Source organism: Molothrus ater, chromosome 1, assembly GCF_012460135.2.
Source record: "Molothrus ater isolate BHLD 08-10-18 breed brown headed cowbird chromosome 1, BPBGC_Mater_1.1, whole genome shotgun sequence".
Lineage (NCBI taxonomy): Eukaryota > Metazoa > Chordata > Aves > Passeriformes > Icteridae > Molothrus > Molothrus ater.
Genome location: NC_050478.2, coordinates 82,244,219 through 82,270,548, shown reverse-complemented (window position 1 = coordinate 82,270,548; position 26,330 = coordinate 82,244,219). Strand labels below are relative to the sequence as shown.

At 39.0% G+C, this 26,330-nt stretch overlaps 1 protein-coding gene across 1 annotated transcript in view; it reads left to right on the top strand.

Annotated features, from left to right (window-relative positions):
• Positions 1-26,330, top strand: part of ADCY2 (adenylate cyclase 2) — a 206,834-nt gene that overhangs the window by 118,989 nt on the left and 61,515 nt on the right. Inside the window, exons 5-10 of the mRNA XM_036400040.2 lie at positions 15,525-15,673; positions 16,750-16,861; positions 17,937-18,064; positions 24,669-24,827; positions 25,211-25,343; positions 25,673-25,849. Of these exons, the coding sequence (XP_036255933.1) occupies positions 15,525-15,673; positions 16,750-16,861; positions 17,937-18,064; positions 24,669-24,827; positions 25,211-25,343; positions 25,673-25,849 (858 nt within the window). The remainder of the gene's footprint in view (positions 1-15,524; positions 15,674-16,749; positions 16,862-17,936; positions 18,065-24,668; positions 24,828-25,210; positions 25,344-25,672; positions 25,850-26,330) is intronic.

The following is a 26,330-nucleotide window of genomic DNA, read 5'->3' as shown; positions in this document are numbered from 1 at the left end:
TTGGGAACATTCTGGTTTCAGCTGCAGGGTAGGTGCAGTGAGAGCTTCTTCTGAGACACTAACTGTGTTAACAGTGATGCAGGGTTGTTTACCCTTCAGTGAAAGATGTGCTCTTGAGCAGATTAACAAAGAGCCCTGCAGGGACTGCTGTAACCCCACTGTACCCATCACTTTGTGGTAATTATAACTGGTGCAGTGTTGCCATTGTATCCCCACTGCCACATGTTCCTAGCTTGTCTTGTATCTGATATCCCTGTGCAGGGCAATATCTGTGCAGAGAATTTGCTTGCAAATTTTCTTTTTTAACAAAAGGAAGATTTTAGCCTTTTAGCTGTAGAGCCAGGGTGGTAATTCCTTTTTTCAAAGGGCATAAACTTAAAACCATAGAATGGTTTGAGTTGAAGGGACTTTAAAGGTCTTCTATTTGCAAGCCCCCTGCCACAGGCAGGAATGCCTTCCATGAGACAAGGTGGCTCAGAGCCCCATCCAATCTGGCCTTGAATGATGGAGGATATCTTATATTTTGAATATGTAACATCCATTGTTGAAATACACTGCATTATTGAAATGAATGGTTTTTTTCATATATAGATACATAGATATAGAGAGTAATTTGGCAGTGAATTACATGAGAATGAAAAGATGACACAGTAGGATTTTGTTATTTTGTGTTTTGCTTTTATTTTAGCTTTATTATGTGAGTCACAGCTTTAAGAATTTGGAAAAATATAAATTTGAGACATTCTGTCATACATGAGCCCTTTGAACCTAAAGTTGGTATACACTGCTTAATTGTACATAGTACAAACAGGAGAAAGAGGCACTCGGAAAGCTACCTGTAGGCATGCCTTAAACACACTAAAGTTACTTCCTCTTGTAGGCAACTTCTGGAAGTCATCTTGGGTGCATTCAAGTACCCCTTTGATAAGGAATACATATAAAAAGAAATAGTAAGTGTTTTAAAGATGACTGTGTTGTGTAGCTTTCCTGCTTTGTTTCCTTGGAAATTCATTAAAATGTTAAAAATCAATCATAAGAAAGCTACTTTTCCTCCACCACTGAAAAAAAAAAGTATTAATTTAGTTAGTTCTAGGCCAACCATAAAAAACCAAAGCTAAAAGGAATAGAAAGGCATTAATTCAATTTAATCCATTCCTAATGTTTAATACTTTGTTAATGTGTGTGAAAATTGGTAATAGAGTAATTTTAAATAAGTACAAAAGCATCTGAAATTTTGCTTAGATGAAAGGGGATACTAAAAAAGAAAAATTTTTTAAAAATTATCTTTTTAGAAAATTAAATTAGCATTGAGAAAACATGTTACTGTAAGTTTAACAATTACTAGAAAGAAACACTAAGTATTTCTAAAACTGTGCAGAAATTAACTGATTTGTCTTTTTCAGAGTGAGTTTGTATTCAGAATTATGCCATGTGATTCCCCATAGTAAATCTACTGAATACTTTTTTTAATGCTTCTGTGCTCATTGTGGAGGAAAGGGATTTTCTACGCTTATGGAAGACTAATTGCAGCAGTTATCTCAAGGTGAAGCGTGAGGAGGAGAGGTCAAATAATAGATAGATAAAATAAAATAAGTGGTAATGAATCCTCCTGTCTATGTATTCAGCAGAAAGACCTAAAGAAGCTCAGGAATGAAACAACTGAAGTGCTGCAGCCACCTCTCACGTGGGGTCTGTCACCCAGAGCTGTGCTGATAGCTCAGGGCAAGAGGGAGGCAGCTGTGATACCAATTTTTGCAGAGCTCCAAGGGAGGCCAGAGGATTACTGACTTAGAAACCCAGTGTCTGTTTGGCCATGTTAGTGGAAGTAGAATGCTAGATTTGGGTGAGGGTGATAGATGAAATAAAAGTCAGGACAGCTTTTGTAAAGGAAAAAAATAGGAATTCTCTGAAGGTTTCAAATCTTGTGGGTGAGAATGATCCACTTTAATTGGCTGCCTGTATTTCTGGAAGACAAGATCCCTCACAAAAGGGTGTTGAAGAAACTAAGCAAGCATGGGACAAATGTCTTTACATTATCAAAGATTAAAATTTTAATTGCTTATCCCCACTAAGAATTTTTTTCAATGTTGCTTTTTTTTTAAATCACTCATGTCCCTTTAGTTTTGTCTCATGATCAGATTATTTTTAAATAGCTTTCTGCATTGCTCTGAAATGTAAACATTTCAGTGAAAGTTGCTTATCAACCATAAAATACCTACAGGTCCCAGAAGCAATAATTTGTTGTTGGAGCATGTGCCACCAGTCTCCATACTGTTATTCACAGAAGTGCTGTAGTGTCACATAGTACAACACAATGTGGAGATCTGTCAGCTTTTACAGTGAGCTTTATGTTACCTAAAGGAAATCTGTAAATAAATATGCTTTGTTTTATAAGATACTTCTAGATCTCTGTTCATATATAAAATAAAGCCTGAGTAAGCAGGTATACAGACAGTAGTTTTTGTACAATTCTAGAAGATGAAAAGAACACTCAATGAGTAATTTTACTGGAATTCATAAGCGGCAGATATACAGGGCTTTCTTTTCCTCATTTTAATATAACCAGATAGATTTATTTATGAAATAACATAGATATTGAAGGTAGAGCCAATTGTTAGTATGAATAATAACAGGCATCTTTCTTGCTTCTTCATAAAAGTGTTTCTGTCTAGTGTTTGCAAGTAGCCACTATTTTTACTATTCCATCTTGGAGCGTAGGCTGGGCTCCAGCTTTTGGTGTAGCCCAACATATTCTTGTGACGATTTTCTAAAAAAAGCAGAACTGTCAGATTTAGGTAATTGAAGGCATTTTAAATCTGGGCATCTGGCACAGCTATTTTTCTGTCTCCTTTGTCACACTGAAGAAATATGATTAATTGCTGGTCATTCAATTCTTCTTGGGCCATATTTTGTTCCTTTCTGTTTACTCCCTTCTTTGCACTGGGAGCAGAGACATGAAAATGCTGTATTGCATATAGTGTTGGATTTCTGTACCACATACTACTGTATGTCTGGGGAGTTGTCCTTTCAATGTGCTTCTGTGAGATACTAGAAACAAGCACCTGGGTAATGCAAATGTGAACCTATAGATGAGGAAAGTTAGCTGAAACCAGCAGAACTTGTTATCAAGATGTCACCTTCCCCTTAGTGTTGAGAGAAAAACAAACTTTGAAGAAGTTGTGCTTGAAGATGCAAGGTGATTGGTTTGGGTAGCTTTTACTGCCCTGAGTCCAGTGAATTTTGTCCTGCTGGGAGAGCAAGGTTTGTGCAAGAAGGATTGAGCTCTTGCCCTGAAACTGTCAATATTTCAGCATACAGCCTCAGAGCAAAGCACTGGGCTTCCTTGGAGACCGCAAAAGGAAAAGGATATGGGAGAATAGCAGAGGAACTCATGTCTCACCAGACACATAAGATGCAGAACTTTATCTGTCAAACATTAAATAATAATTGCCTTCTGTATGTGTGGTGTCCCTCTTTGAATAGCAGTTACGAGTTAAGGGATGAGCTTCTGCAATGGAAGTTTCTCTCCAATTTCCCAGATACACAACAACATTTTGCCCCAAATGATTTATAGAATTGCTCACTGCAGTCCGTACAGGAGTAGGCACAGCTGCAGAGGCTTCACCTGCTGGATCACTGAGAGAGATTATTCAAACTTTAAGCCACACTTGCTATGACAGAGCATGACTCATAGGTCCTTGGATGGAATAGCTGCCAGTCTCAAAAAAAGAGAAAAGTTTTATTTACAGCAAAGTTACTTAGAGTAAGTTAGAATAACTTTACTCTTCAGCCAAGGATAGCTCAAAATTGCTGATGAAATGGAGAAAATACCAAACTTAAAAATAAATCTCATATTGAATCCTTGCAGAGCAGTTTCCTACAGCCTTCTTCTAGAGAGACCTTCAGCATGCAGTGGCTTCCATCATTAGAACAACCTCAGCAAGTCCCATCAGGGTATTTAGGAAATATTTCTGTCAAGAAAGTGGGCAATGCTGAAGTTGGGTGCACTGCAGCAGAGCAATATCTCACTTCTTGGTGCTTTCCCCTGATTTTTCCATCCAGTCTTCTGAAAGGTTCTTTCTTTCTTCTGCAGCTCTAAGTGGCTCTCATTTAGATGCATCCACCTGACTCACAGTGGAGCATTCCCTTCCAGTCACACACCTTGGGGAAAAAAAAAAAAAAGACAGTTATTTTTTTAATACTGATATTGCAACCTGCAATCAAGTAAGTTCTGCAATGACCCAATCTGAATATGTAGGATGGCCCTGATTCATCAGAGCACATCTGTGTATTGAGCATATGTTCTGTAGTTTCTTGGCAGGACTCAGTATTTGAAATGTTGCTAGGCTGTGCTGGATGTGGCAGTGCCAGTGCTGCTAAAGACAGCTATGAGGCTCTGTGGGGAGGAAACTATTTTGAGGTGCACCTTGGACTCAGGATTGAAAAAGAAATCAGCTACCTCTTGCTTATTAATAAAAACAGTGTGCTAACAAAAATCAAAAAGAATATTTTATAGCATTTCTTAAAATAAGTAGCTGAAAACATACAGCAGTCTCATATTTTACTACTTTCTTCAAAATTATGTAACGTAAATGGTGGGAACAGCAATGCCAGTCTGAAAAGGAAGTACATAATCTGTAACTGTTGCTAATATCATACAGAAAGAGATTTAAAGTAGTAAAAAAAATTCACCAAGAGGACTGGAGCAGGAATTAAATATGAAAATAAATGGCTTGTTACACTAAAGATGTAAATTTTTTTGTTCTTTCTTCCTTTCTAGGAGTTATGGTTCCTGTAGCTTAAACAGTTGATATTATGTGCTTGTATGTTGAGGTTTCAGTGATGAATATTAAATTATGGTACTGTGAATTACACAGTAAAATGTTATCAGTTAATATATATTACCTTCTCATTTCTTATAATTTTATCTCTTTGAACAGCAACACAATACTAATTGTCAACATATTTTTCTATAGATATATCTTAATTCATATTTAAAATGCAGTGTTTCAAAATGAATCAAATTGCATAAAGGCATGCAGTATCTTGATGATGTATGCTGGAAATTACCAAAACCAGTGTTGGGTAAAGAAGTCACAAAATACTCCCAAATTTCTAAAAATTTTGGAAGCTATTTGAGTGCAATGATCATAGAATAGATGTCATTAATCCATAGCATATCTGCCATTACAAATAATGCTGCCAACATCAATCAGCTGCAGCTATGGTATTGTTTTCTTACAGTATGCATCTCCACGTGTACAAATGTGCAGGCATCAGGGTGTAAACCAGGATTCCAAAACAATAGACATAGAACACGGAGTTAGTAAGAATAGACCTATTTTAAACCCTTCGAGATGTGAGACAAGAATTCAGACACAGCCCTAATTCCTCAAGGGGACAAACTGGGCCCCGTCTTTCGCTGTGCTGAGGGACATTTGCCAAATGTCTCCACTGGATTGCACATCCCATGAGAGAGAAATAGGAAGCAGAGCAGCCTTTGTGCAGGAGCCTGGGGACTAGGGAATTTACCTGGAGCGTTGCAGAAACAGGAAATCTGGTGCTTGCTTCAGTGATTTTTAAATGGTTTAATTTCGGAGCAAATTAGTTTCACCTGAAAAGGCTGCTGGGGCTCTACCTCGAAAATAACCTTGTGCTCACTGATAAGTATTTTTCTGTGGGGATGGGAAGAGAGTTGAGGTCTCATTTTGGCAGAGAGCAGTTTTGATGAGGGCTTGCACATGGACAACGTTGTTTAACTTGTGGATCTCCTGTTAAAGCTTGAAAACCTCTGGAGCTGACACCCTGTTTCTGCACCGCTGGCCACTGTGGCTTTGGATGGAGCCTGTGTTGGTGGCCACAGGTTGCAGGGGGCTGAGGTGGTGAGCTGCAGGAGGGGTCACTGTGAATCACTTCATGTCTGCCAAAGCTGCCTCCAGCCAACTGTGGGGCACACAAAACAGCCATGGAAAATGCCTGCTTTCTGTAGAAAATCTTAGCCATTGGGCACTAAAAAGCACCTAAGCAGGGACCAAAGGTGCCCCTGCCCAAACACAGTGTGGAAGGAAACAGGCAGCTCCAGAGGCTGGAGACAAGCTGATCTGTGTAGAGGACTCTGCACTCAAAGTAACCTCACCACTGAGGGGTTGTGGCACATGGGCAATCCATGGACACACCAGAGGACACTGCAGGCCATGAGTGTTCGAGGCCGGCTCAGAGACGTGGAGGACAAGGGCAGCAGAAACCTTTAATCATGGAGCAACAGAAGTGGTTAAGCAGACAGTGACAGAAAGAAACTATCACACATTGCTATCTCAGCTTCCTACCCTGCCTTCTGCCTCAGCACAGGAATTTTGATGGACAGAGCATAATGCACAGCAAAAATAGGTAAAACTGAGGCTAGGAAGTGCAGAGGATAGATGGTTGTGTGTCTAGCTCAGTGATTATCTTCCTTTTTTTGTTGGTTTTTTTTTGTGGTTTTTTTTTCTTTTTTTCACAACTGCAATCAGCAGTGAGAGGTTTGGTTTTGTTTACGGTAAATTATTTCCATTAAAATTACCTGACTGCAGACTGTTTTGCCCACAACAGAGTTCCAAGCACATTAAGGTGCCTCCTTCTTTGTGCAGAATCATAAACAGCACCCTCTTTTGGGCATTTTCTACTTAATGTGGCTTCCTTCTGCAGATCTAGTTTTTTCTCAGTTACATTTTTAGGATTCCAATTTTCTCAATGCATTGCACACACAGACTTAGTGTCCCAGGAGGACAGGCTTTTCCCAGGTGACAAGGCACTTGAAGCTCTGGTAGTTACCATTCCTGTCTTTCTGTGATTAAGTCTGAGTTCCTGTCTGCAAACTTACATGTGTAAGTACCTCTGGAACATACCATAGAAAACACTTCCAAAATTCTACACACAGTAATGGGGGAAATGTTCAGAAAATAAAATATATAGAATAAAATTCAGAAAATATTTAGAAAATAAAACCAGGCTAATTCTGAAAGCTTTAACCCTTGCTATGATTTATGCTGAATTTTGTTTTGTGATTAGGCCTACTAATCAGTGTTAATTACTAGTTTAGCATGTATCTACCATCATTAAGTTGTTGCTTTTTTTCCCTGATCAGATTCCTCAAAATAAGGAGAATTGGTTTTCAAAACTCTGTTTATATTAGGGGTTTTTTTTTCAGGGGGAGCGAAGTTTTTCATTGAAAACTTTGTCTTTAGTAGCTGGTGAATATAAACATTAAAGAGCAATCGGGAGATTTCTACAAGAAACTGTCAATCCTGAGATGGAAACATAATGCAAACCATTCTTGTTGCATTTTATTTAGACCATTGTAAGGAAATAAGAGGTCTGCTTTATGAATGCAGTAACAGCATACACCCTCCAGACATCTGCCTGTTCTTTGATTTCCACCTAGTGTGAGTCAGCCTCCTCTGTCTTCAAGGTTAGGAAGTGAGCTGTTGAATAAATAGCAGTGCTCAGAAAAGAGCTGTTAAAATATACAGCTTACAACATTAAAATTTATCATCACTGTTTCACAAGAACTAGCATTACTCCTTACTGTAGGTTTACTTTTCATTAATTTAGGGGTGAAATAAGCTCTCACTCCTGCTTGAATAAACTTTTATCTCTATTTAAACTAGCTGTTGCCTGGGCCAAAACAATGTTTAACTCCTTCTACTCTTGATTACTCTAATACAGAGATTGACTGTTTTGATTCATTTCTGTTGCTGTGTGACCCTGCTTCTCACTGCTCTGTCTGACCCACTTTTAAGTGTTTTTGAGCTCCTGACAAGTGCAGCTAGGTGCCTGATATGAATCTTTATTCTTAAAAATCTAGATTTTGATCTTTATTCTGTGTGGTAAGTAACATTTGGTCACTCAAATGTATGCTATCTGTAGACTATCCAGTAAAATATTAGCAAATCGCCATTGAAGTACAGAAAGAAATCCATTCTTGCACGTTTACTTGGCAATCTGTAAGCAGATGGCTAAAACACCAGAGGCAATGTCAAAGGTAAAAACTATCAGTTTCATGCTATCTAGAGGCTGTGGAGGAGTGATGCTGTCAATGTGCTTCAGATGTGATCTTGTAACTTAAATGCAGTGCTGTGCCTTAGAAATGCTTTTGGTTTTGCTTTGAGTTTGATGCTTTTAACCACAAGGTTTGGCTCTAAACTGGGCAGATGAACAGGAAACTTTGGTCTTTGAAAAAGGCTGTGTAGATACCTTTCAAGCAGTACTCTTGAATATCTTCCCTGACTCTCATAGATGGTTTGGAAGAAGAAAAATATGTAAAACAAGCGATGAGTTTGGTTTTCTTCATTTTTTGTTGAAAGAATAACAAAATTCTTCTCATCAGAATGTGAAGTGAGTTGTACTAGTTGTACCATAGTTTATTGTTTAAAAGAATGGTATTAAGCAATTGCCAGCACTATAATACTTCACCTTTATTGAAGACTGATATAATAATAAACGTGTTATGCTCATCAAACTGATTCTTTGCAAAATGCTGCTTGCTGCTTCTGTCTGTTCATCAGTTCGTGAAATATATAAAACTTAGAGCAAGAATTAACAGGATGAGACACAAACAAACCTTGAAATTCTGTCAGTTAATTGAGCAGGTCTGGCTGTGTATATTGCTGTGTTCTTTTACTCTATTGTTGTGCTGTTTGGTGACTTGTCACTTGAACAGCCCCAGGATAGGCATGCTTTCTGAAGGTGTAGTGAACATTGCTTGCAAAATTAGTCCTAAACAGGCTGCATATGCAAACTGTAATCTATGCATAAACATTAAACATCCCCTAGGTTCTGTGTAGGAATTTGTCTTTGCCAAATACATGGCAAGCCTGTGAATTTAAATGAGCTTTCAGTCCCCCACACTGAAACAGTGGTGGTGCTTTTGCATAGCTTTAGTATTTTTTGGATGTGTAGGTGACTGGTGAGATGGCAGCTCTGCAGCAAACAAGCTGGGTGCACTGAGGGTGCAGTGCTGAGGGTGCACAGTGCTGTGTATTTAGCCTGCAAACCCTTGCCTGACTGACTGTCTGCACTGGCTTTACTGCTCTTGTGAAGTGACCAAGTCACACCACTGATGTTTGGCAACTGCAGAATCATCTGAAGACAACTGTCCCCTTTCTGGAGGCATGGCTGGAGCTCAGGGACTGAGTGGGTAGGGCAGAGCTTCTTCCCAGGCAGAGGCTCCCAGGCAGCCCTGTGGGAGCAGATCCCGGTCTGGCCCCAACCTGGGCCTCATACTGGCCCAGTGCCAGCACCTGGGTGGACACAGCCCATCACCATCTGAGCTCGTGAAAACTGGTAGTCCCCACTCGGGGTCCTCCCTTTCTCATGGAAGCAGCTCCTGGACAACTACAGCTTGTCTTCTGCAGAATAGTTTCATGAGTGCATTTGCATTTTGTGCTTGGGGAACTTGTGTGGAATGAGAGGATGGTGCTTTCATCCCCCTTGTGTGTGTGTTGATTTTCTGGTGTTGATATTGTAGCTCCTGGCATTGCACACTTGAAATTTCACCAAAAGGGTCATGAAAACAAAAAGCCTTATGGTACTATGCTTGGGGAAAAACTCATTTTCCAAGGAGAAAAAATATCCAAAATGAATGTTGTTAGCAGTGTGTAGGGGGGTGTGGCATTTAGGAGAACAGATGAGAGTTCATAGTTCTGCCATCAGGAGAGATATTATCTGTGTCATAAAGCCTGAACTAGACACAAGCAAAAGCAGCAATTAGATATATATAAAAAAAGTTCAGAATGACAAGAGATGTGATATGTAGGAAATTTCTAGATGTCATGAAAAATCCTTGATCCTTTTCTGGTTTTGTCAAGGCCAATAAAAGTTTTGGAAGTTTTCCAGGAGAAAAGCCACCATAACCAAGGAATTGGCTGCCACTAGATAGAAAAAGTATAAACAATCAGTGTGAAATAAAAGGTGCTGCTGCGATGGGATTGCATTTGGAAAGAAGTAGAGTGATGTTCTCAACAGTTTGGTAAGAAATCAAGTAATAAGAAAATGTTTTTTAGTATTTAATGGGTATGGGTTTGGGTTAAGTAAATTTCCATAATCAAAAGATTTCAGTAAGATATTTGATGCAGTAATGCTCAGCATAAAAGTGCTGACACTTCCCAGCAAGACAGCACAGTCTAATAGATTTTGAGTGGAGTAACTGGAAGTAATCAGTGGAGTTGTTCAATGAGCTAGCATGTGTGTTATGTTCTGCAAGAATCTCATCTCATTGTTTATGCTGTATGTATTTTTTATTAATGATCTAGGAAGTACGTGAAGACATTTATAGACAATAATTTTTGCCAAAAATGTAAATACTGGTCGGTCTGATAATAAATACTATAATATTGAATACTTTATAAACAATATTAATCAAGAGAGTTTTTTTATAACTTTCTGAAGAGACATAATTCTAAGAGAGTACGGGCCATAGCTAGGATATTGTAAGGCTGCAACTTTGTAAAATATTTTGGAGAAAATAGGAGACATGGAACAGCAGCCAGGGAGCTCCGAGGATGTTACTACAGAAGGTTGCACAGAGTAAGTCATGGACATACTGAGGGAAATAAATGTATGCATGTCTGTGTTTGCTGGAGCAAAATGTTAGGATTTGTTTCAAGAAACCCTTAAAAATGCTTGAAGGTTGTTGAGGGTTTTGAGAAGAGTGTGTAGAAAATACTTAGGAGGAGGAGATTTTTACACCTAAGTCTATTTACCTGATCAAAAAGACAGTTATCTGTGTTTACAGGAATAAGAGTAGGGGCATTAATCTTGAGCTGAGAAAGATATAACAGGGCCTAGGCTTCAAAGTACGAAATACAGAACACATTTTTAGCAGATTTTAACAGTGCAGGTGGTTAACCACTAGAAGTTGGTGAATTCTCCATCTCTTGATGTCTGTGTAGTCAAGATTGAATACCTTTCTTGTTGTGTATAAGTAAAATCAATTTATTGGCTTCAGCACAACTAATGAGGTTGATGGAGGTTATTAACATCAGCTAAATTTAAGGAGATAATAGCACACAATTTTTAGGAATCTTCTCATCTCTCAGTTAGGAGTCCAAGTTAGATTTAAGAAAAAACATTTTACAACTCTTTATTCTTGTAGGTGTATTTTAGAGGATGATCATGAGGTCTGGGTTAACAGTATGGTACTTTGACAAATACTTTCTGGATCATCATCTCTATCAGCTCTTGACTGTTCTATCATTTTGTGATCAGGAATCAGAAAATTCATTTATTTTACGTTATTTCTTTATACACTTCGAGGGGGGCTTAAAATTTGATGTTATTAGTGTTTATTTCTAAACTTTGTAGTGAAGCAAGATGCATGCATAGGCTAATTGCTTCTCGAGCTCTTATTACTGACTTACTGACCTGGTTTGTCAAACTTGCTAAAGAGATGATTAGATATATGCCACAGGAATCTGAAAACAAAATCCAACCCACAGAAAAGCAGAATTCAATATTCAGTGCCCTAAATGACATTGAAAGGGACAAAAATATCCTTATACAGGATTATAAAGACAAAAATATTCCTATAGTCCTTTACTGATCTACAAATATATAATTTTTCTGCAGACTTCTTGAATATCAGAAAAAGCTTAACAAGAAAGATGGACATTTCTTCCAGTAAGACCAAAATGTGGACCTTCAGTTCCTTCCCTAGACAAGAGAGAGAGAGAGAGAGCATTGCTACCTCAGAATTTCAGTCTTAGATTCTGTGAATTGCCTTGAAGGACAGTTTCTCTCCATTGATAGCAAGACACAAAGTTGATTTTAATAGGGTGAGTCCTATCAGACTACCTTTGTTTTTCCTTAATGACATTCTGTTAGTTGTATTATTCAAGAAATCAGACCAGGTGAAAGAATATTTGGCCTTTAAATCTATAAATTCTTACATTTATGCTCAGTAAAGCATTGATCGTGATGTAATCTTGTACAAATGAGTGAATCAGTATTGGTAGTTTGCATAACAAAACAGGAATGAGCAAATAAATAAAGCATTATTACCTCAGGCCAAGAAGAGGTTGATTTGTGAAACATGCACTCTTAAAAATAACCTGTACCAAGTGTTTGAGGATGTTGTGCTTGTTTGCTGCAGAACAACAGCGTGGTATTTTGTGAGATACTCACATGCAACTGCCACCTTTCAGAAAAGAGCACAGTGTTCTTTGACTGAGCTCTGGCAACTTGTTCTAGCTAAGAAAGCAACCAGTTTATCAAGTTTTAGAGAAACTATATGTAACAAAGACTCGCTGCTAAGGTCATCTGGATGTTTCAGGGAAAATTCTGACAAAGAGATCAACTTGGATGTGAGAGATTGAGAGAACAGGAACTCAAATAACATTTTGACATGTACCACAGAAAATCTTCAACTGGAGAAACCAGGGAGGATGACTACTTGCTATCCTTCTAGTGGGGTCCAGGTGGAGAAGAGAGAAGTACTTAACCTATAGTACTGAAAGGCACTTTAATATTGTATTCAGTATAGATAGTGGGCTGCATCTTTTAGCCCTAGGACTTAAAAGGTATCAGATGGAAGTGACTTGAATGGTTGAGAGGAAAGCATACTCCCAGGGAATAAGTCAGGAAGCAGTCTCATGTGTATAAATCCCCTGTATAAGTTACTAAGGTCATGTTGTTAATATTCTAGGGAAGGACATTTGTGAGAAGATTTTCATTATTGTCATAGCACAGCAGTTTCTCTTTCACCAGAAGCAGGTATTCTTATTTTCAGTCTGAAGACTTTTAAATGGTGCCTCTTGACCTGCATTCAGAATTATTTCAGCTTTTTTCTTACAGACTGTAACTCTGAGAGTGGCTTCTCTGTCTACTACAAATAAGGAAGATTATTGTCTATAAGTCATTGTCTTGTATCTCAGTTCAGCTAGTTTTTGATGTGTAGATTTTCTATCCTTTTGAGAGAATAGTACAGAATGGAATGTATTACCAAATATAAAGCCAGCATAAGCAGTAGTCTTGATTTGTGGTGTTCCTCTCATTGTTCCAGTCTGCAGGAGTTTCAGTGCAGAACATTGTGCACTACAAGCTGATCAGTAAGTGATTTTGATTCTTCCACTATGCTCTTTTGAGCCAACAGCAGTGAAAAACAAAAAAGGAAGAGTTGTTCTTGTGTGCTTTGCATTTCTTAAAACCTTTAGCTGACCAGCTCAGCCACAGTGCTCATAAGTGGTTAAGATTCACCTTCTTTCACAGCTGTCTTTTAGTGAAAGAAATGAAAATGAACGATCCACATTATCAAACAAATGATAAGGTCAGGACTGAAGTGTGAATGCTTGAAGCCTGCAGGATAAGAGGGGGTGGCTGAAGGCTGTATGTGCACCTGGGTATGGCAAGGTGTTCTGCAGTGTGCTTCACCAATTGCAGTTCTCTAAAGCAGCCTCTGGTTGCAGCCTTCTCTTTTGTACAGAGCAAATGGAGGAAGGAAAACATTCTTTGGAGGGAATTCTGGTGTGGTGAACAGCTTCATCAGGATGTTTAAGCGGAATAGAATAGTGGGCTGGCCTGAAGAGAAAAAGAAGGGGAAATGTTCCATCTCTCCTCATGTCCCCTACAATTAGGGCATTCTGTTTTCCTTTTCCTCTATGATTCTTTAGCTTGTAGTTCACTTTATGCTGCTTTCCATGACAACTTTTTCTCTTTGTTTTTTTTTGCTTGCTTTCTTGAAAACATTTGTTGCTTTATGACCTTTTACCAGCCTTTCTGAGTTTCAAAGATGTAAGCAGTAACCTGGACATTATCTGCATCACTGTGTGTCTGGAATCATAACAGTCAAAGGAAGATAGTGATTGCATTTACTATCCATGGTATAAAAGGAGTATAGTTATGTGAAATTGTTGCTAAGAGCTTCACCTCTTCATTAACTGTGTAATTTTAGTTGTTAACAAGTCTGAACAATCCTCTACTGTTAGATAAAGAGCAACCTGGAAGAGTAAGTTTTCATTATGGAAAAAATTGATTGGTTGTACAGATACTATTTACAAATTAGCAAAATACCTCCACCAAGGAGCAGTGGAAATGAAACATTGCCAGTGAACATAAGCAATGAAAATCTACTGGTCTCTTGGATGTGAATTTGCTAAAATGCCTAAATATACTAAATTAATCTTGCATTTAAGAAATAAATTATTAGTTCAATATTAATTAGCAGCAAAGCAAGATTCTATCTTGATTCACTGCAATAGAAGTTTTTTGCCAAATATGTGCAAGATCAGTTTCACAGGGCCTCGTGTAATTGAATGCTATGCTTACAAGTGCACAAATGCTATGAGGAATGTGAGTTTTTCACTATACTTGACAGAGATAGATAGCCAAGGTTGCTGCAAATATTAGAAGAGTCTATAGCCCTGTTATTGCCTTGCTCTACTCAAGGTCATCAGACCTGAACAGGAATCCCAGGCAGAGGATTGGATTAATGGCTACGCCTCTTCTGGTACCTTCATGAACAGAACTGCAAAGTCTGCAAAAATACTCTTGTGAACCAAAGACCATGCATCATTCTGAGTAACACCTGAGAATCATGCACATTTTGAGGTCATCATCTTTTCTGGTGTAGCTGTTTCTGTCTCTGACTCTGTCAGAGGCTTTTTTAGTTACCTTCCCCCTCTTCACTGGTTCAGGCTTCTGTTTTTTTTATCCTTAGCCAGAAGGAGTCTCTCCTGTCTGCCTGTGAGAAAATGGGAAATTCTTGTTCAGTTTCAAGATGGAATATGATAAAGCAAGAAGGATTTTTTTTTTTTGCAGAGTTCTTGTTGACCTGGTTTCCAGACAAGTAGGAAATCAGTCTAAAGCTGTCACAGGTGAAATGGGCAAAATGGAAGTGTCAGAGAGCTTTAGAAGAGGCAGACCATAATATAAAATGATGAGGAAGACCCTAATGCCAAATGATGAGGAAAAATATATAGGGTTTGGGTTTTTTAAGTATTCTATATGCTTTTAGGTTAATTAGAAAAAAAATGTCAAATGGCATATTAAAAGAGAGAGTACCTATCAAAATGCTTTGCAAAATTCAACATTTTCATATTCTGTCTGTATTTTATTTTAGGCCTAACTGCTAAAATTATGGCAGAGCACTTAAAATGTATGAAAGGAAAAAAAAGATGTAGCTTATTCCTGCTTGAATCAAACTGCGTTTCCATTTAAGTCCTCTGGACTGGCCTTGTGACTGTTTCATTTGCTGCATCCTGCTCAGATTTTGAATAGATTCATGTACATAACTTCAGCAAACGTTAAGCTTAGCTTAAGCTTTTTTTAATATACACAAAACCTTGGAGAAGGCACATATTACTTGGAAATGTGTATATGTCCCTGTCACACTCCTCAAGGTACTGATTAACTTTGGAGCTTGTACTTGGTCTGGGTGCAAGCCTCATCAAAATGTTCTGTGGTATTGACAATAGGGTGTGCCTTGCACAGTATTGATGCCATGCTAAATTTATTCTCCTTAAAGAAACTGTGGATTTCATTTTAAATTTCAGGAGCGTCTTCTACTTTCTTTACTGCCTGCTCACATTGCCATGGAAATGAAAGCAGAGATCATTCAGAGGCTACAAGGTCCAAAGGCAGGCCAGCTGGAAAACACCAACAACTTCCACAATTTGTATGTCAAAAGGCACACCAATGTAAGGTATTGTACTGTAATAAAATGTATCAACAACATTCAGAAAAAAAAAATTTGAAAGAAAAGGTTAAGGGAGGAATTAAGAAAACGTTTTTTAAAACATGCTTTTCAACAACTTAATATGTAGCATCCCTTAATTTGATTGAATGCTGACAGTGCTACATTCCAGAGGAGCACAAATGTGTTAGTACAAAGGAGTTGTTGAGAAAAAAGACACATAATACTAGGCTTTTTTTCATAATGTCTTCATTTTTCAGATTCAATTACTAAATCCTGCTTCCATGTATGCTAGTCAAAATTGTAATTCGTGCCAGTGGTATGATTCAGATTTTGCAATTTTCTTAATTGGAACAATTTCTCAGGATTTGTATCATGTAAACAGAGGCTGCTGTATCACATACGTATTTTACACAGTACCTGAGATAAAATATTCTGCTGACAGATCTAATTTTTTATTATTTAAAAATTTCTAGTAGCTGGAAAAATTAATCACTTTCATTTCAAACATTCATTCTTCTTAACAAGGTTCTTTTTCCTATTTTTGTTTGGGTTTTTTGTTTGTTTGTTTTGTTGTTTTTTTTTATTTTATTGGACAAGTTAGTTTGAATTATATTCTTAGAAACTGATTTATTAAAAATGTTGCAGAACTTTTGAGGAAGCTCATGTTCTCTTGTGAGCACAAATACTCCTTGAAACTATTATATCTGTATTATTATACTGATGATTTGTGACTTTAAAAATATTTATATTTTTTTCAGTCCTGTAACAGATAGAGAGGTATAGAATATTTATAAATAACTATAAATATAGGTATGCCTATAAACATTATACCTGAGGAGTTAATAGCTATAAAGGTACATACAGGTATATATTACCTATGAACACAACACCCGTAAAGGCAAATATACATTTTCCTATAGATGTAGTTATATTTATTGCTCTACATTTAGTAGTGGCTGTTTTGGGTGTGGGCATATCCCTGTGAAGTCCAGGATGCTTGCTTTCAGGTTTTGCTGCTGGTTGATGGATCTGAGTGTGGCAGAAGGAAGCTGTGACCAAGATTCTCTTCATTTCTGTTGCAGCATCTTGTACGCGGATATTGTGGGATTCACTCGCCTGGCCAGTGACTGCTCCCCAGGAGAGCTGGTGCACATGCTGAATGAGCTCTTCGGCAAGTTTGATCAGATTGCCAAGGTGGGTTGCTATGGGCTGCTGCTGTTAGTTTGAATAAGAAAGTCATCTTTAATTTTTTTTTTTCCTCTTGGGGTCTTCGTGCAGCATTTCTGAGACTTTGGCAGGAAGATTGGATTTGAAACGTGAAGAAAATGATCTGGCTCTGGTCTGAGTGCAACAGTGCATTTCTGCCAGAATGACAGTCTGTGAAACTGAAGATAGCTCTCTAATAGGACCAATAGAGAAAGCTCATGGAGCCCAATAAGGCTTAATGGCAGATGAACACTTCTTTAAATAGATTTTTTTGCAATATCAAGGATTAATAAACTCAAGATAGAAAAGTGTTAGTCAGTTTTCTGGTCTCAGAAAAATCATTTTTGAGACTGAAGGAGAAGAGAGACAGTATTGATCCAATCCATTTTAATTACTGACCACAGCCTCTTTATTTCTCAAGAAAAGAGTCAAATACAATCAGATTTTTTTCTTCTGCTTATTTAGGTGTCATTTTTATAAAAATTAAATTAAACTTCATGTGTGAAAGTAAAATCAGAAACCTCAGAATAGATAAAATTTCCTGTGTTTTTATTTGTTGAAAAATTATTGTCAAGTATTTTAAAATTTAAATTAAATTAAAAGTAAATTTCAGTTTTTAAAAAATAAAAATCTTTACATGGTCTTAGAGTAGAAAATATAGAACTACTATTATGATTTCTAGCTTCTGGAAGCATTCCATAGTATATCTTCGTAGATGTAAAATTGGAAGACTATGTCTTTTGATTTCATATTTCAAACAAAAAGGCTTTATTTAGATTGAGGACATGATAGTTTAGCTCAGTTCGTTATTCTCAAGTGTGAACATGTTTTGCAGTGAAATTACCTCCTGCTTTTGCCTATTAAGGACCATAACTGGTGGAGGCATCAACCATACAAAACTCTCTCAATGTTTCTGTTGTAGCAAGCCCTTTTGTACTGAAACAAGCTTTAGTAGAAGGACTTTGCTAATGTCATTTAAGTCAATCTTTGTCACAGTAACTCTTCATTTATGTATTTCAAATTGAAAGTCACTGTCTCACCTTGCCTTTTTTTTTTCCTCCAGGAAAATGAATGTATGAGAATTAAGATCTTAGGGGACTGCTATTACTGTGTTTCTGGGCTACCTATATCTCTTCAAAATCATGCCAAGAATTGTGTGAAAATGGGACTGGACATGTGTGAAGCCATTAAGTAAGTACTAAACTTTAAAAAAAAACCTTTAAAACCAGTCCTTCACTAAAATTAGTATACATAGGTGAGCTACACTTGGCAAAAATGTGTATCATGTGGAGATCTGGATATTTGGGAGTGTTCTGTTTGATTTATTTTTCCTAATAAGCTGGACTTTGATTTTAAAACTTGGTGTGCTCTTCTGTAAGTTCCAATTTTTGTGGTTTTGTCTAGATTACATTAACCACTGTCCATTTAGCAAAGTGGGAAATTGGCCCATCCTTGTGAGGTATATGTGTGGTGTGCACCTCATCATGAAATGGATAATTATGTTGAACTGTGTTGATCTTAATGTCTAATGAAGTAGCCATACAAAATTATTCCTCTAATCCTTAAATGTGTGTAATTGTAGTCACAAGAGGTATTTGGCTTTTAGTTATCTGCTTCTAACTCAATCCAGGGTAATTACTGTGTGGGTAGGTTGACTAAAGTAAATTTGGTTCTTTTCCCTTTTACGCGTTCATGGAAAAGGTGTAGTATTTTGGGAAACTAGTATTTCAATCTCCTTCCTTTAGTTTTGTAAAAGTAATCTCAGTACAGGAATCAGGTTGTTGCATTCTCTAAAATGTTATTTCTTCATCCAAAAATGGTTGTAACTTACGTTGTGACCAAAGAAATCTAATTTTTAAATGGGACTTGGGAGAATTTCTCCTTGCAAAGCAAGATAAAAGTCTCTACAGATTTGATTGCATTTCAGTCACTTTCATTGGATGCTTTCTGTTTCTCACTTAGTATCACAGTTAAGCCATTTGCTTTTTTAGCATACTAGGAAGTAAAGCTACCATCCCTTCTGTAGAGCAGTTGGTAAGAGGGTGTCAGTCCCAAAGTTCTGGCCCTCCTTGTTGGTTGGCTTAAATATGTCAGGATTTTTTCCCCAGCCTTTGAGTGAAAAAGAGAGCTTTCTGGTTTGCATTTCAAAACATCTGTGTGCTGTGTGAGAAAAGTGAGTTAAAAGTATTTGCATAGAGTTTCTGGTCAACCTGTTGTTTTGTTACTTAAGAGGAAAAAAATATAGAAGGTTACAGGGTGGTGAAAAAATAACACTAAACTTGAGCCATGAAGTGCCCTTCACAAAGAACCAAAGTATGTCGCACATCATAATGCAATGTTTTACTTGAGCTCAGAGAGCAATCTGTCAGTTCCTCACATTTCAGAACTTTCAGTCTTCTCTGGAATAATTTTCTGCTCAGGCTGCTATCAAGTATGTCCATTGTTAGTGCTGTGTGATCAGGTTCTTGGTAAGAGCAGCCTTATAAACTACAAAATTATAGGTTAGTTGTAAAGCATATTCTGATATGACTTTGTTACTGTAGCCAGAAACCAAAATGCTCCCATAGACAGATGCCAGATAACCACAGCCTGTTTACAGAAGGAGTGAGGAATCTGTACCCTGTGTTTTCAAATCGTTTCAAAGTATTATGTCAAGTGTTGCAGCCTGCAGGTGAATGAAAATTGCTGATTATTAACCAACTCCATATTTTGTTGTGTGATTGCTGCATCTTTGTATGGAGGCATCTCCTGACATACTTCTGTGCCCTGTAAAATGAGAAGTAGTAATACTCTTGCTATTGGCAGTGTGTCACTCAATATGTTCGACTTGCTCTATCTGAAATATCTTTTTTGTCAGATAGAAATTATTGTTACATTCAGTCACTGAGGTGCAAACTGCCCCCCCGATGTGTAAGCTGCTGAAATAAAGTAGTTTGCTGTTTATATTAGCAGTTCTATATAGATTTTACCACCTGAATATGGTTTCAGTTGCAGTTCTCTTTGAAGCAAAAAAGGAGAATTCTGCCAAATTGACAGGTGATCTGTACTACAAAGTCTTATTCAGTCTTCTTCCCTAATGTTGTGTAGCTCCATTTTGAGCAATTCAGCTTTCCTATGCTATGGATTGTTCCCATTTAAACATGGATTGTAGTCTCACTGATTAAGTGCTTTGCTTCTCTGCTCTGTGTTGGAACAAATCCAATATTTCTTATAGTCTGCAGCCTGCTTGCCCAGGAGTGGGATGCTTACTTTATCAAGCCATAAATGCCAGTGCTGCCTGTGATGCTGAGAGCTGGCCGCCTTAACTGGATGCTTTAAGGACAGAGCTTATCTGTTGAGGCAAAATATTTTTGTGTGTGAATATATGTGTTGTTTCCATTCAGCTCAAACTCTACCTCCATGTCTGTCTGGTGATTTCCTTATTTGCATGTTTCTCAGTCACACATTCTCAAAGGCTTCCTTTGATTTGGTAGCATGAAACAAATTCCATTTCAGAGGAGAGTGAAAGAAACTGTTGCATATAAGATGGTTATATCATTTTGAATGCTGGATAAAAAATAAAAGAATTCTTTTAGGTACGATTTCATTCCTGCAGGTCTGATCCAAAAGGAAACTATGCTGTTAAAGCTGGCAATTTGCAGGGAATTAAATGCCTAAGGTTCACTCAGTGTGTTAAAGTGTGTAAGGAAGGGCTAGGTGAGTCTTATATACCTTGGTCCAGAATTATAGATGAAGAAAGCTCAGGTAAAGTGTATAGATGCTTTCTTAAAGACCTGAACTCTTTCTTGTATGGAGCAAAGTTACTGCAATTACCTGCAATATAGCCACACCTCTGAAAAATGCAGAATGCTTTCAAACTCAAATTTCACATTGCAATAGGAAAAATACAGTTTGATGAGTATTTTGACTGCCCAGCCAGGCTGGGCACACAAACTGTGCTGTGCAGAAGGAAACCAGAGAGACAGGGGAGCACAAAATGAAATAAAGGTGGGAAGATATGCTTCTGTAGGTAATGCAGACATCCTCTGGGGATGTGATAGCCTACATTCTTGAATGCATTCAGTGCCTGCATTGTCATGGCAATTGTTCAAGGAGATCAGGAGAGAAGAAGTGGTAAACCCTAATTCAGTCTAGAGTTACACTGCTAATTTATGTCTCCTGTGGTTTCTTTAATTTGTGAGACAGAAGAAGAGATTTCAGTTCTGGTACAATTCTGTTTGCTTCCCTGCTTAAATCCTGAGAGCTTATTATAAAGCAGACTTTATTCTGCTTGCTCTTGCTTTATTCGGTAGAATGTGGAAGGGCAGTCTTTTGACAAGCACTCCTAGAGGATAAATGTTCCACTTCCATTTTGTCCAGTATTTTAAACACTTTTTTCCAAAGTGCTAGGCTTGTGTCATATACCTTGTGGAGAGCAAAGTGGGGTTTGTGATTTGCAAAGTGCTTACAAAGATCATTTACGGGCAGTTCATTTTCAAGTGTGTCAGCTACACAAGAGCAGTGTAAAATGGCAATGTGAAAAGAAATACCAATAAACACTTGAGAGAGACGGATGGAATTAAAATACTTTCAGTCATGGTCCTGTTATTTTCATTTCCCAGGGAAAAAAACAATTGAGAATTACTGCTTAAATGCAGGATTTACCACATCAATTTAGGCCTTTTGTGTTCTATGTTCCCTTTCAAAAAAAAGGGGAAATTGTCACATTAATTCAGTAATTCAGAAGGTACAGAGCTGATGATTCTTATCACTGAGATTGAAAATGTTGCTAGAAGTGTGTGCCCAACTTGTATACAGAAGCCATTTAGTTTCCTTATTCTGTGATTGTTTCTTCCATTAACACCCTGAATTTCTCCAAGTGTCTGTGCATGTTCCTTATTAATGGCTAGGTTTGGGTCCACACCAATTGGGGTTTGATTATGTAAATCTGGTTAAGTTATAATCTTCCCATTTCTTAGAGCTGTCTAAGCCTGTAGGCTACCTGAGTTAGTTTTATTACTCTTTACATATGTGGTTAGTACCCATGTGACATATGTCTGGTTGTTTGACCTCAGTTGCCCACCAGTGATTCAAAACTGCTTCTGCAAAGATAATCGCCTGTCTTATGTGTAGGGCTCTTCTGAGATTTAGGGTGGGGTGAACAGATACTTTACTGTAGGGGGATAGAATGTAAGAAAATAAAGATAGTGTAGAAAGTAATCTTACCCCTAAGGAGTTGCAGCTGGGCCAATTATCAAAAATTGGGAACAGGCCCGACTTTAAGAGGCCACAGCTGTAACCAGTGAGAAGAAGAGTGAAATAAAAGAGTGAGGTGGCTGGTTGAGAAGGGAACTGGAGTCAGTTGGCTACCTTGTGAAGAAGAAAGAGTCAGTGCTCTGAGCAGCTGCCCATAAGAAACACCAAGAAGGTATAAAACTTTTTGCAATAAGGAGACAACAGTATGGGACCCCTGCAATAAGATGAAAACACTTAAATCTCTGACTGGAAAGGTCAAAGGTTTAGATGTGGTCTGGCCTTTTATTTGCTGTATAATATTCTAGAGGGTGCAGCATTCACTAAAGCATGTGGAAGGTTGTTGAGCCTATATTCTCCACAGCCTGAATGGCACTGAGCCCATATCCCCAAAGAGTGTACAAGCCTGTCATGGTTTGACACTGGCACAATGCCAGTGCCCCCATGAAGATACCTTCTCCCTGGTTTCTGCTGTGAGATGTGACCAGGAATAAGCGAAGCAGGCTCCTACTTAGGAAAGAAAAGGAAACAGAACTTTATTAACTACTCTACAACTATAGATAAAAGGAACACACACAGGGAAAATGAAAACCTTACAAATACATTTTCTCCTCCCCCCACCAAATTTCCAATACAATGCATTTATTCTCAAATCACCAACTCTTACTCCAGCACCACTCTTCAAACAATCAATCCTCAGTTCATCAAGAGGAGAGGAGTCCTTCTTGTGCCATGGGCTTCCCCTGGAAACACAGCTGAAGCCTCGTGTGTTTCTGTGTCACTCGTGGCACCGCCCGGAGTACATCTGCCGTCGTGACCTCTTCCTTTCATGTCCAGTGCTCTCACTACTGAACACGGACCAGAGCTGCTTCTAGAGTTGTCTTTTTTTAGGGATGCTCTGTCCCGATCCAAAAAAGGCACAGTCTCTCCTTTGGGACACCTGTCCCCACAATCTCTCCTCTGGGACACCTGTTCCCCCCATATTTTTTCACCCCCTGGGGCCGAGGGGCACCAACACTGAACCCTCTTGGTTCTGTGGCCATTGCCTCCCCCTAGAATGCAGTCTCTGTATCACAAGGAACATGGTTCTGTCCATCTCTCTTTTGGGACACCTGTCCCCACAATCTCTCCTTTGGGACACCTGTCCCCCCAATATTTTTCACCCCCTGGGGCCGAGGGGCATCAACACTGAACCCTCTTGGTTCTGAGGCATTGCCTCCCCCTAGAATGCAGTCTCTGTGTCACAAGGAACATGGTTCTGTCCATGGCTATACAAAAAGAGTCCAGCAAAAGCTACTCCATCATCTCTTCCCACTAGGATTCTTCTCTATTCTTCCCCTATTTCTCACTCACCCAGACCTCTCTCATACTTGCACGTTTCCTTCCTCATCTTCCACTCTATCTTCTAGGAGAGGTCAATGATCTGTAAAGTTCTCATTCTCCAAAAAGGGGTTAAAAGCTCCTACAAGTGGCCAGCTGAACCCCCCCCCTTCTTCTCCGTCCCAGCCGTGCTGCCAGCACAGGCCCATGTTTATCAAGCTTCAAGGTTACAGTCTCAGGCAGCGTCTCTCTCTCTCTCTCTCTCTCTCTCTGTGTCTCTCAGGGGGGGCTGCCCGATGGCTCCCGGTGTCTCTCTCTCTCTCTCTCTTCCACCCTTCCACCCCTGGGCTCAGGCCTACCTCTCCCGGCCACATGGCTTTCCCCTCCCCCTGCCCAGCCAGCAGCTGGGCCGGGGAGAGACCCGAACTCTTTCCCGCTGGAAACCCAAGAGAGCCTCACAGGGGAGAGCTCTGCTTTTAACCCCGTGTTCTCAGAGGCGTGTCCATGTCCCAATGGCCAGGTTAAATGCCAATATTAAAGCCTGAATATCCATTGGCCCAAAACACAGAATCCCAAAAAACACATTTCCTGTCAAACCATCACATTGCCCCAGCTTGTGGAATATCCTGAGGTGCTGTGGTTTTCGTCCTTCCTCTCAGATATGGTCGATATGAGAAGATCTCCGATGTAAACATTGGGGTCTTTAGGTAGAAGGGTGTGTAGCAGTAGTTCCAGACGTCCAAAAGCAGCCTGTAGAACAAAAACAGTCCTTAGATTCTACCATAAGACTAAACATTTCCACTATTCACCACAGCCCTCCCAAATAATTTCAGATGAATATAAAAGAAGGAACTTCAGACACAGACTTGAAAATTAATATTTCTACAAATTGTTGTAAATAGAGATAATAGGAAAGGTAATGTATAATCATAGCATTAAAAGAATAGAGGCAAAAATGCTAATGCTAAGAAGACGTAAATGTTATTACTGTTGGTACTGCTACTTTCACAGAATCATAGAATGATAAAATGTTTTGGATTGGAGTGGTCCTTAAAGACCATCTAGTTCCAGCTCCCCTGCCAGGGGCAGGGACACCTCCCACTAGAGCAGGCTGCACTGAGCCACATCCAGCCTGGCCTTGAGCATTTCCAGGGGTGTGCCATCCTCATAATTTGACTGCTAAATTAAAAGAAAACCAAGGGCCTATCATGTGTATTAACAGAGGCTTTCTTCTCAACTGCAGGAAAGTGAGAGATGCGACTGGCGTGGACATCAACATGCGCGTCGGAGTGCACTCCGGGAATGTGCTCTGCGGCGTTATTGGGCTCCAGAAGTGGCAGTACGATGTCTGGTCCCATGATGTGACCCTGGCCAATCACATGGAAGCTGGGGGAGTCCCAGGGTAAGAATCTTCTCCGTTACCCTTTGGACACGTGGATTTTTCAGTCATGGAAAAATTCATAGGCGCTTTGTCCTAAGCCATAAGCTTTCATGGAGATGCCTAAACTAATTCTTAGGTGCTGTCTTGAGAAAAAAAAAACCAAAAAATAGAACAAAACTGAGGCACTCAGTGTTTTCTGTGATTTAAGAAACAGGTTTTTTCTGGATGGAAACCTTTGGATTTATGCCCATTAGAACTTCTAAAATTTAGTTAGATTGACTGCAAAAGAAGTGAGCAGCAAATAAAAGGTGTATACAAAAGCAAGTAAAAAAGGTTGATCAGGTTTAAATGATGCTTTTGATCAGTATTTGTGACTTTGTCTTTCTTTTAAAATATCATTTCAGCCGTGTTCACATCACCTCAGTCACCTTGGCACATTTGAATGGAGCTTACAAAGTGGAAGATGGGGACGGAGATGTGAGGGACCCATATCTGAAAGAGCATAATGTTAAGACTTACTTTGTAATCAATCCTAAGGTTAGTAGTACTTTTATTTTGTCGCCAGTCATACTTGTTTTTGAACAGGACCACTAATCTCTTTATTGAATAATTCACTACAATAAGATATTGATCAGGGCTGTCATTGATGCCTACAGATATGTAATGTTTGCAGTGCAAATGTTTCCCGCTCTTCAGAAATAAGTCTCTGATGTTTCCCAGCAATATCATTAAGAATTGCGGTTTCTTAGCATGTTTCCATTTATAAGCCCCTAACCATGGAGATCTGTGGTGCCAGATGATGCACTGCTGCTTCAAAAGGTTGCGAGCTCAAAGGCTGACATCACCTTTTGTCCTCTGTCAACCAGGGAGAGAAGCGAAGCCCTCAGCACCACATTCGGCCTCGGCATACTCTGGATGGAGCCAAAATGAGAGCTTCCGTCCGCATGACCCGGTACCTGGAGTCCTGGGGAGCTGCCAAGCCATTTGCACACCTGCACCACAGGGACAGCATGACCACTGAAAACGGCAAGATAAGCACAACAGTAGGGGCCTACTTATGTCATTTTGTACAATACAGCAATGTTTGAAAGGAAAAAGCTGCTCACTGCTAAATACCTGGTTATTTCTGGTAGAAGATGATACATGTAGTTGTGCAGGGCATAAACACTGTGAATTTGCTGGAAGCTTTTCCAGTTTTGGATTAGGGTGTAAGTGCATCCCTGAATTCAAAGGAGTCTGGCACTCTTATTGAAGTACAAAATTTGACCCTCTGAGCTCAGACCCCCCACCAAGTCACAGCGTGTGCAGTGGCTCCTCTTCGTATTGTGGAAAGATATTTTGAACATAAAGCCAGAATGCAACGCCTTTAGGAAGGAAATCCTTTAATACAGAGAAATTCCTAGAGATTTATTGGCTGTTCAGCTACATTCTCTGTTTGGAAGATGGCCAAACGTGGAGCAAAGGCTTTGAACTTAGAGTAATCCCTGTGATATTTTGAGTGGACTTTATTCAGAGTACCCCAGG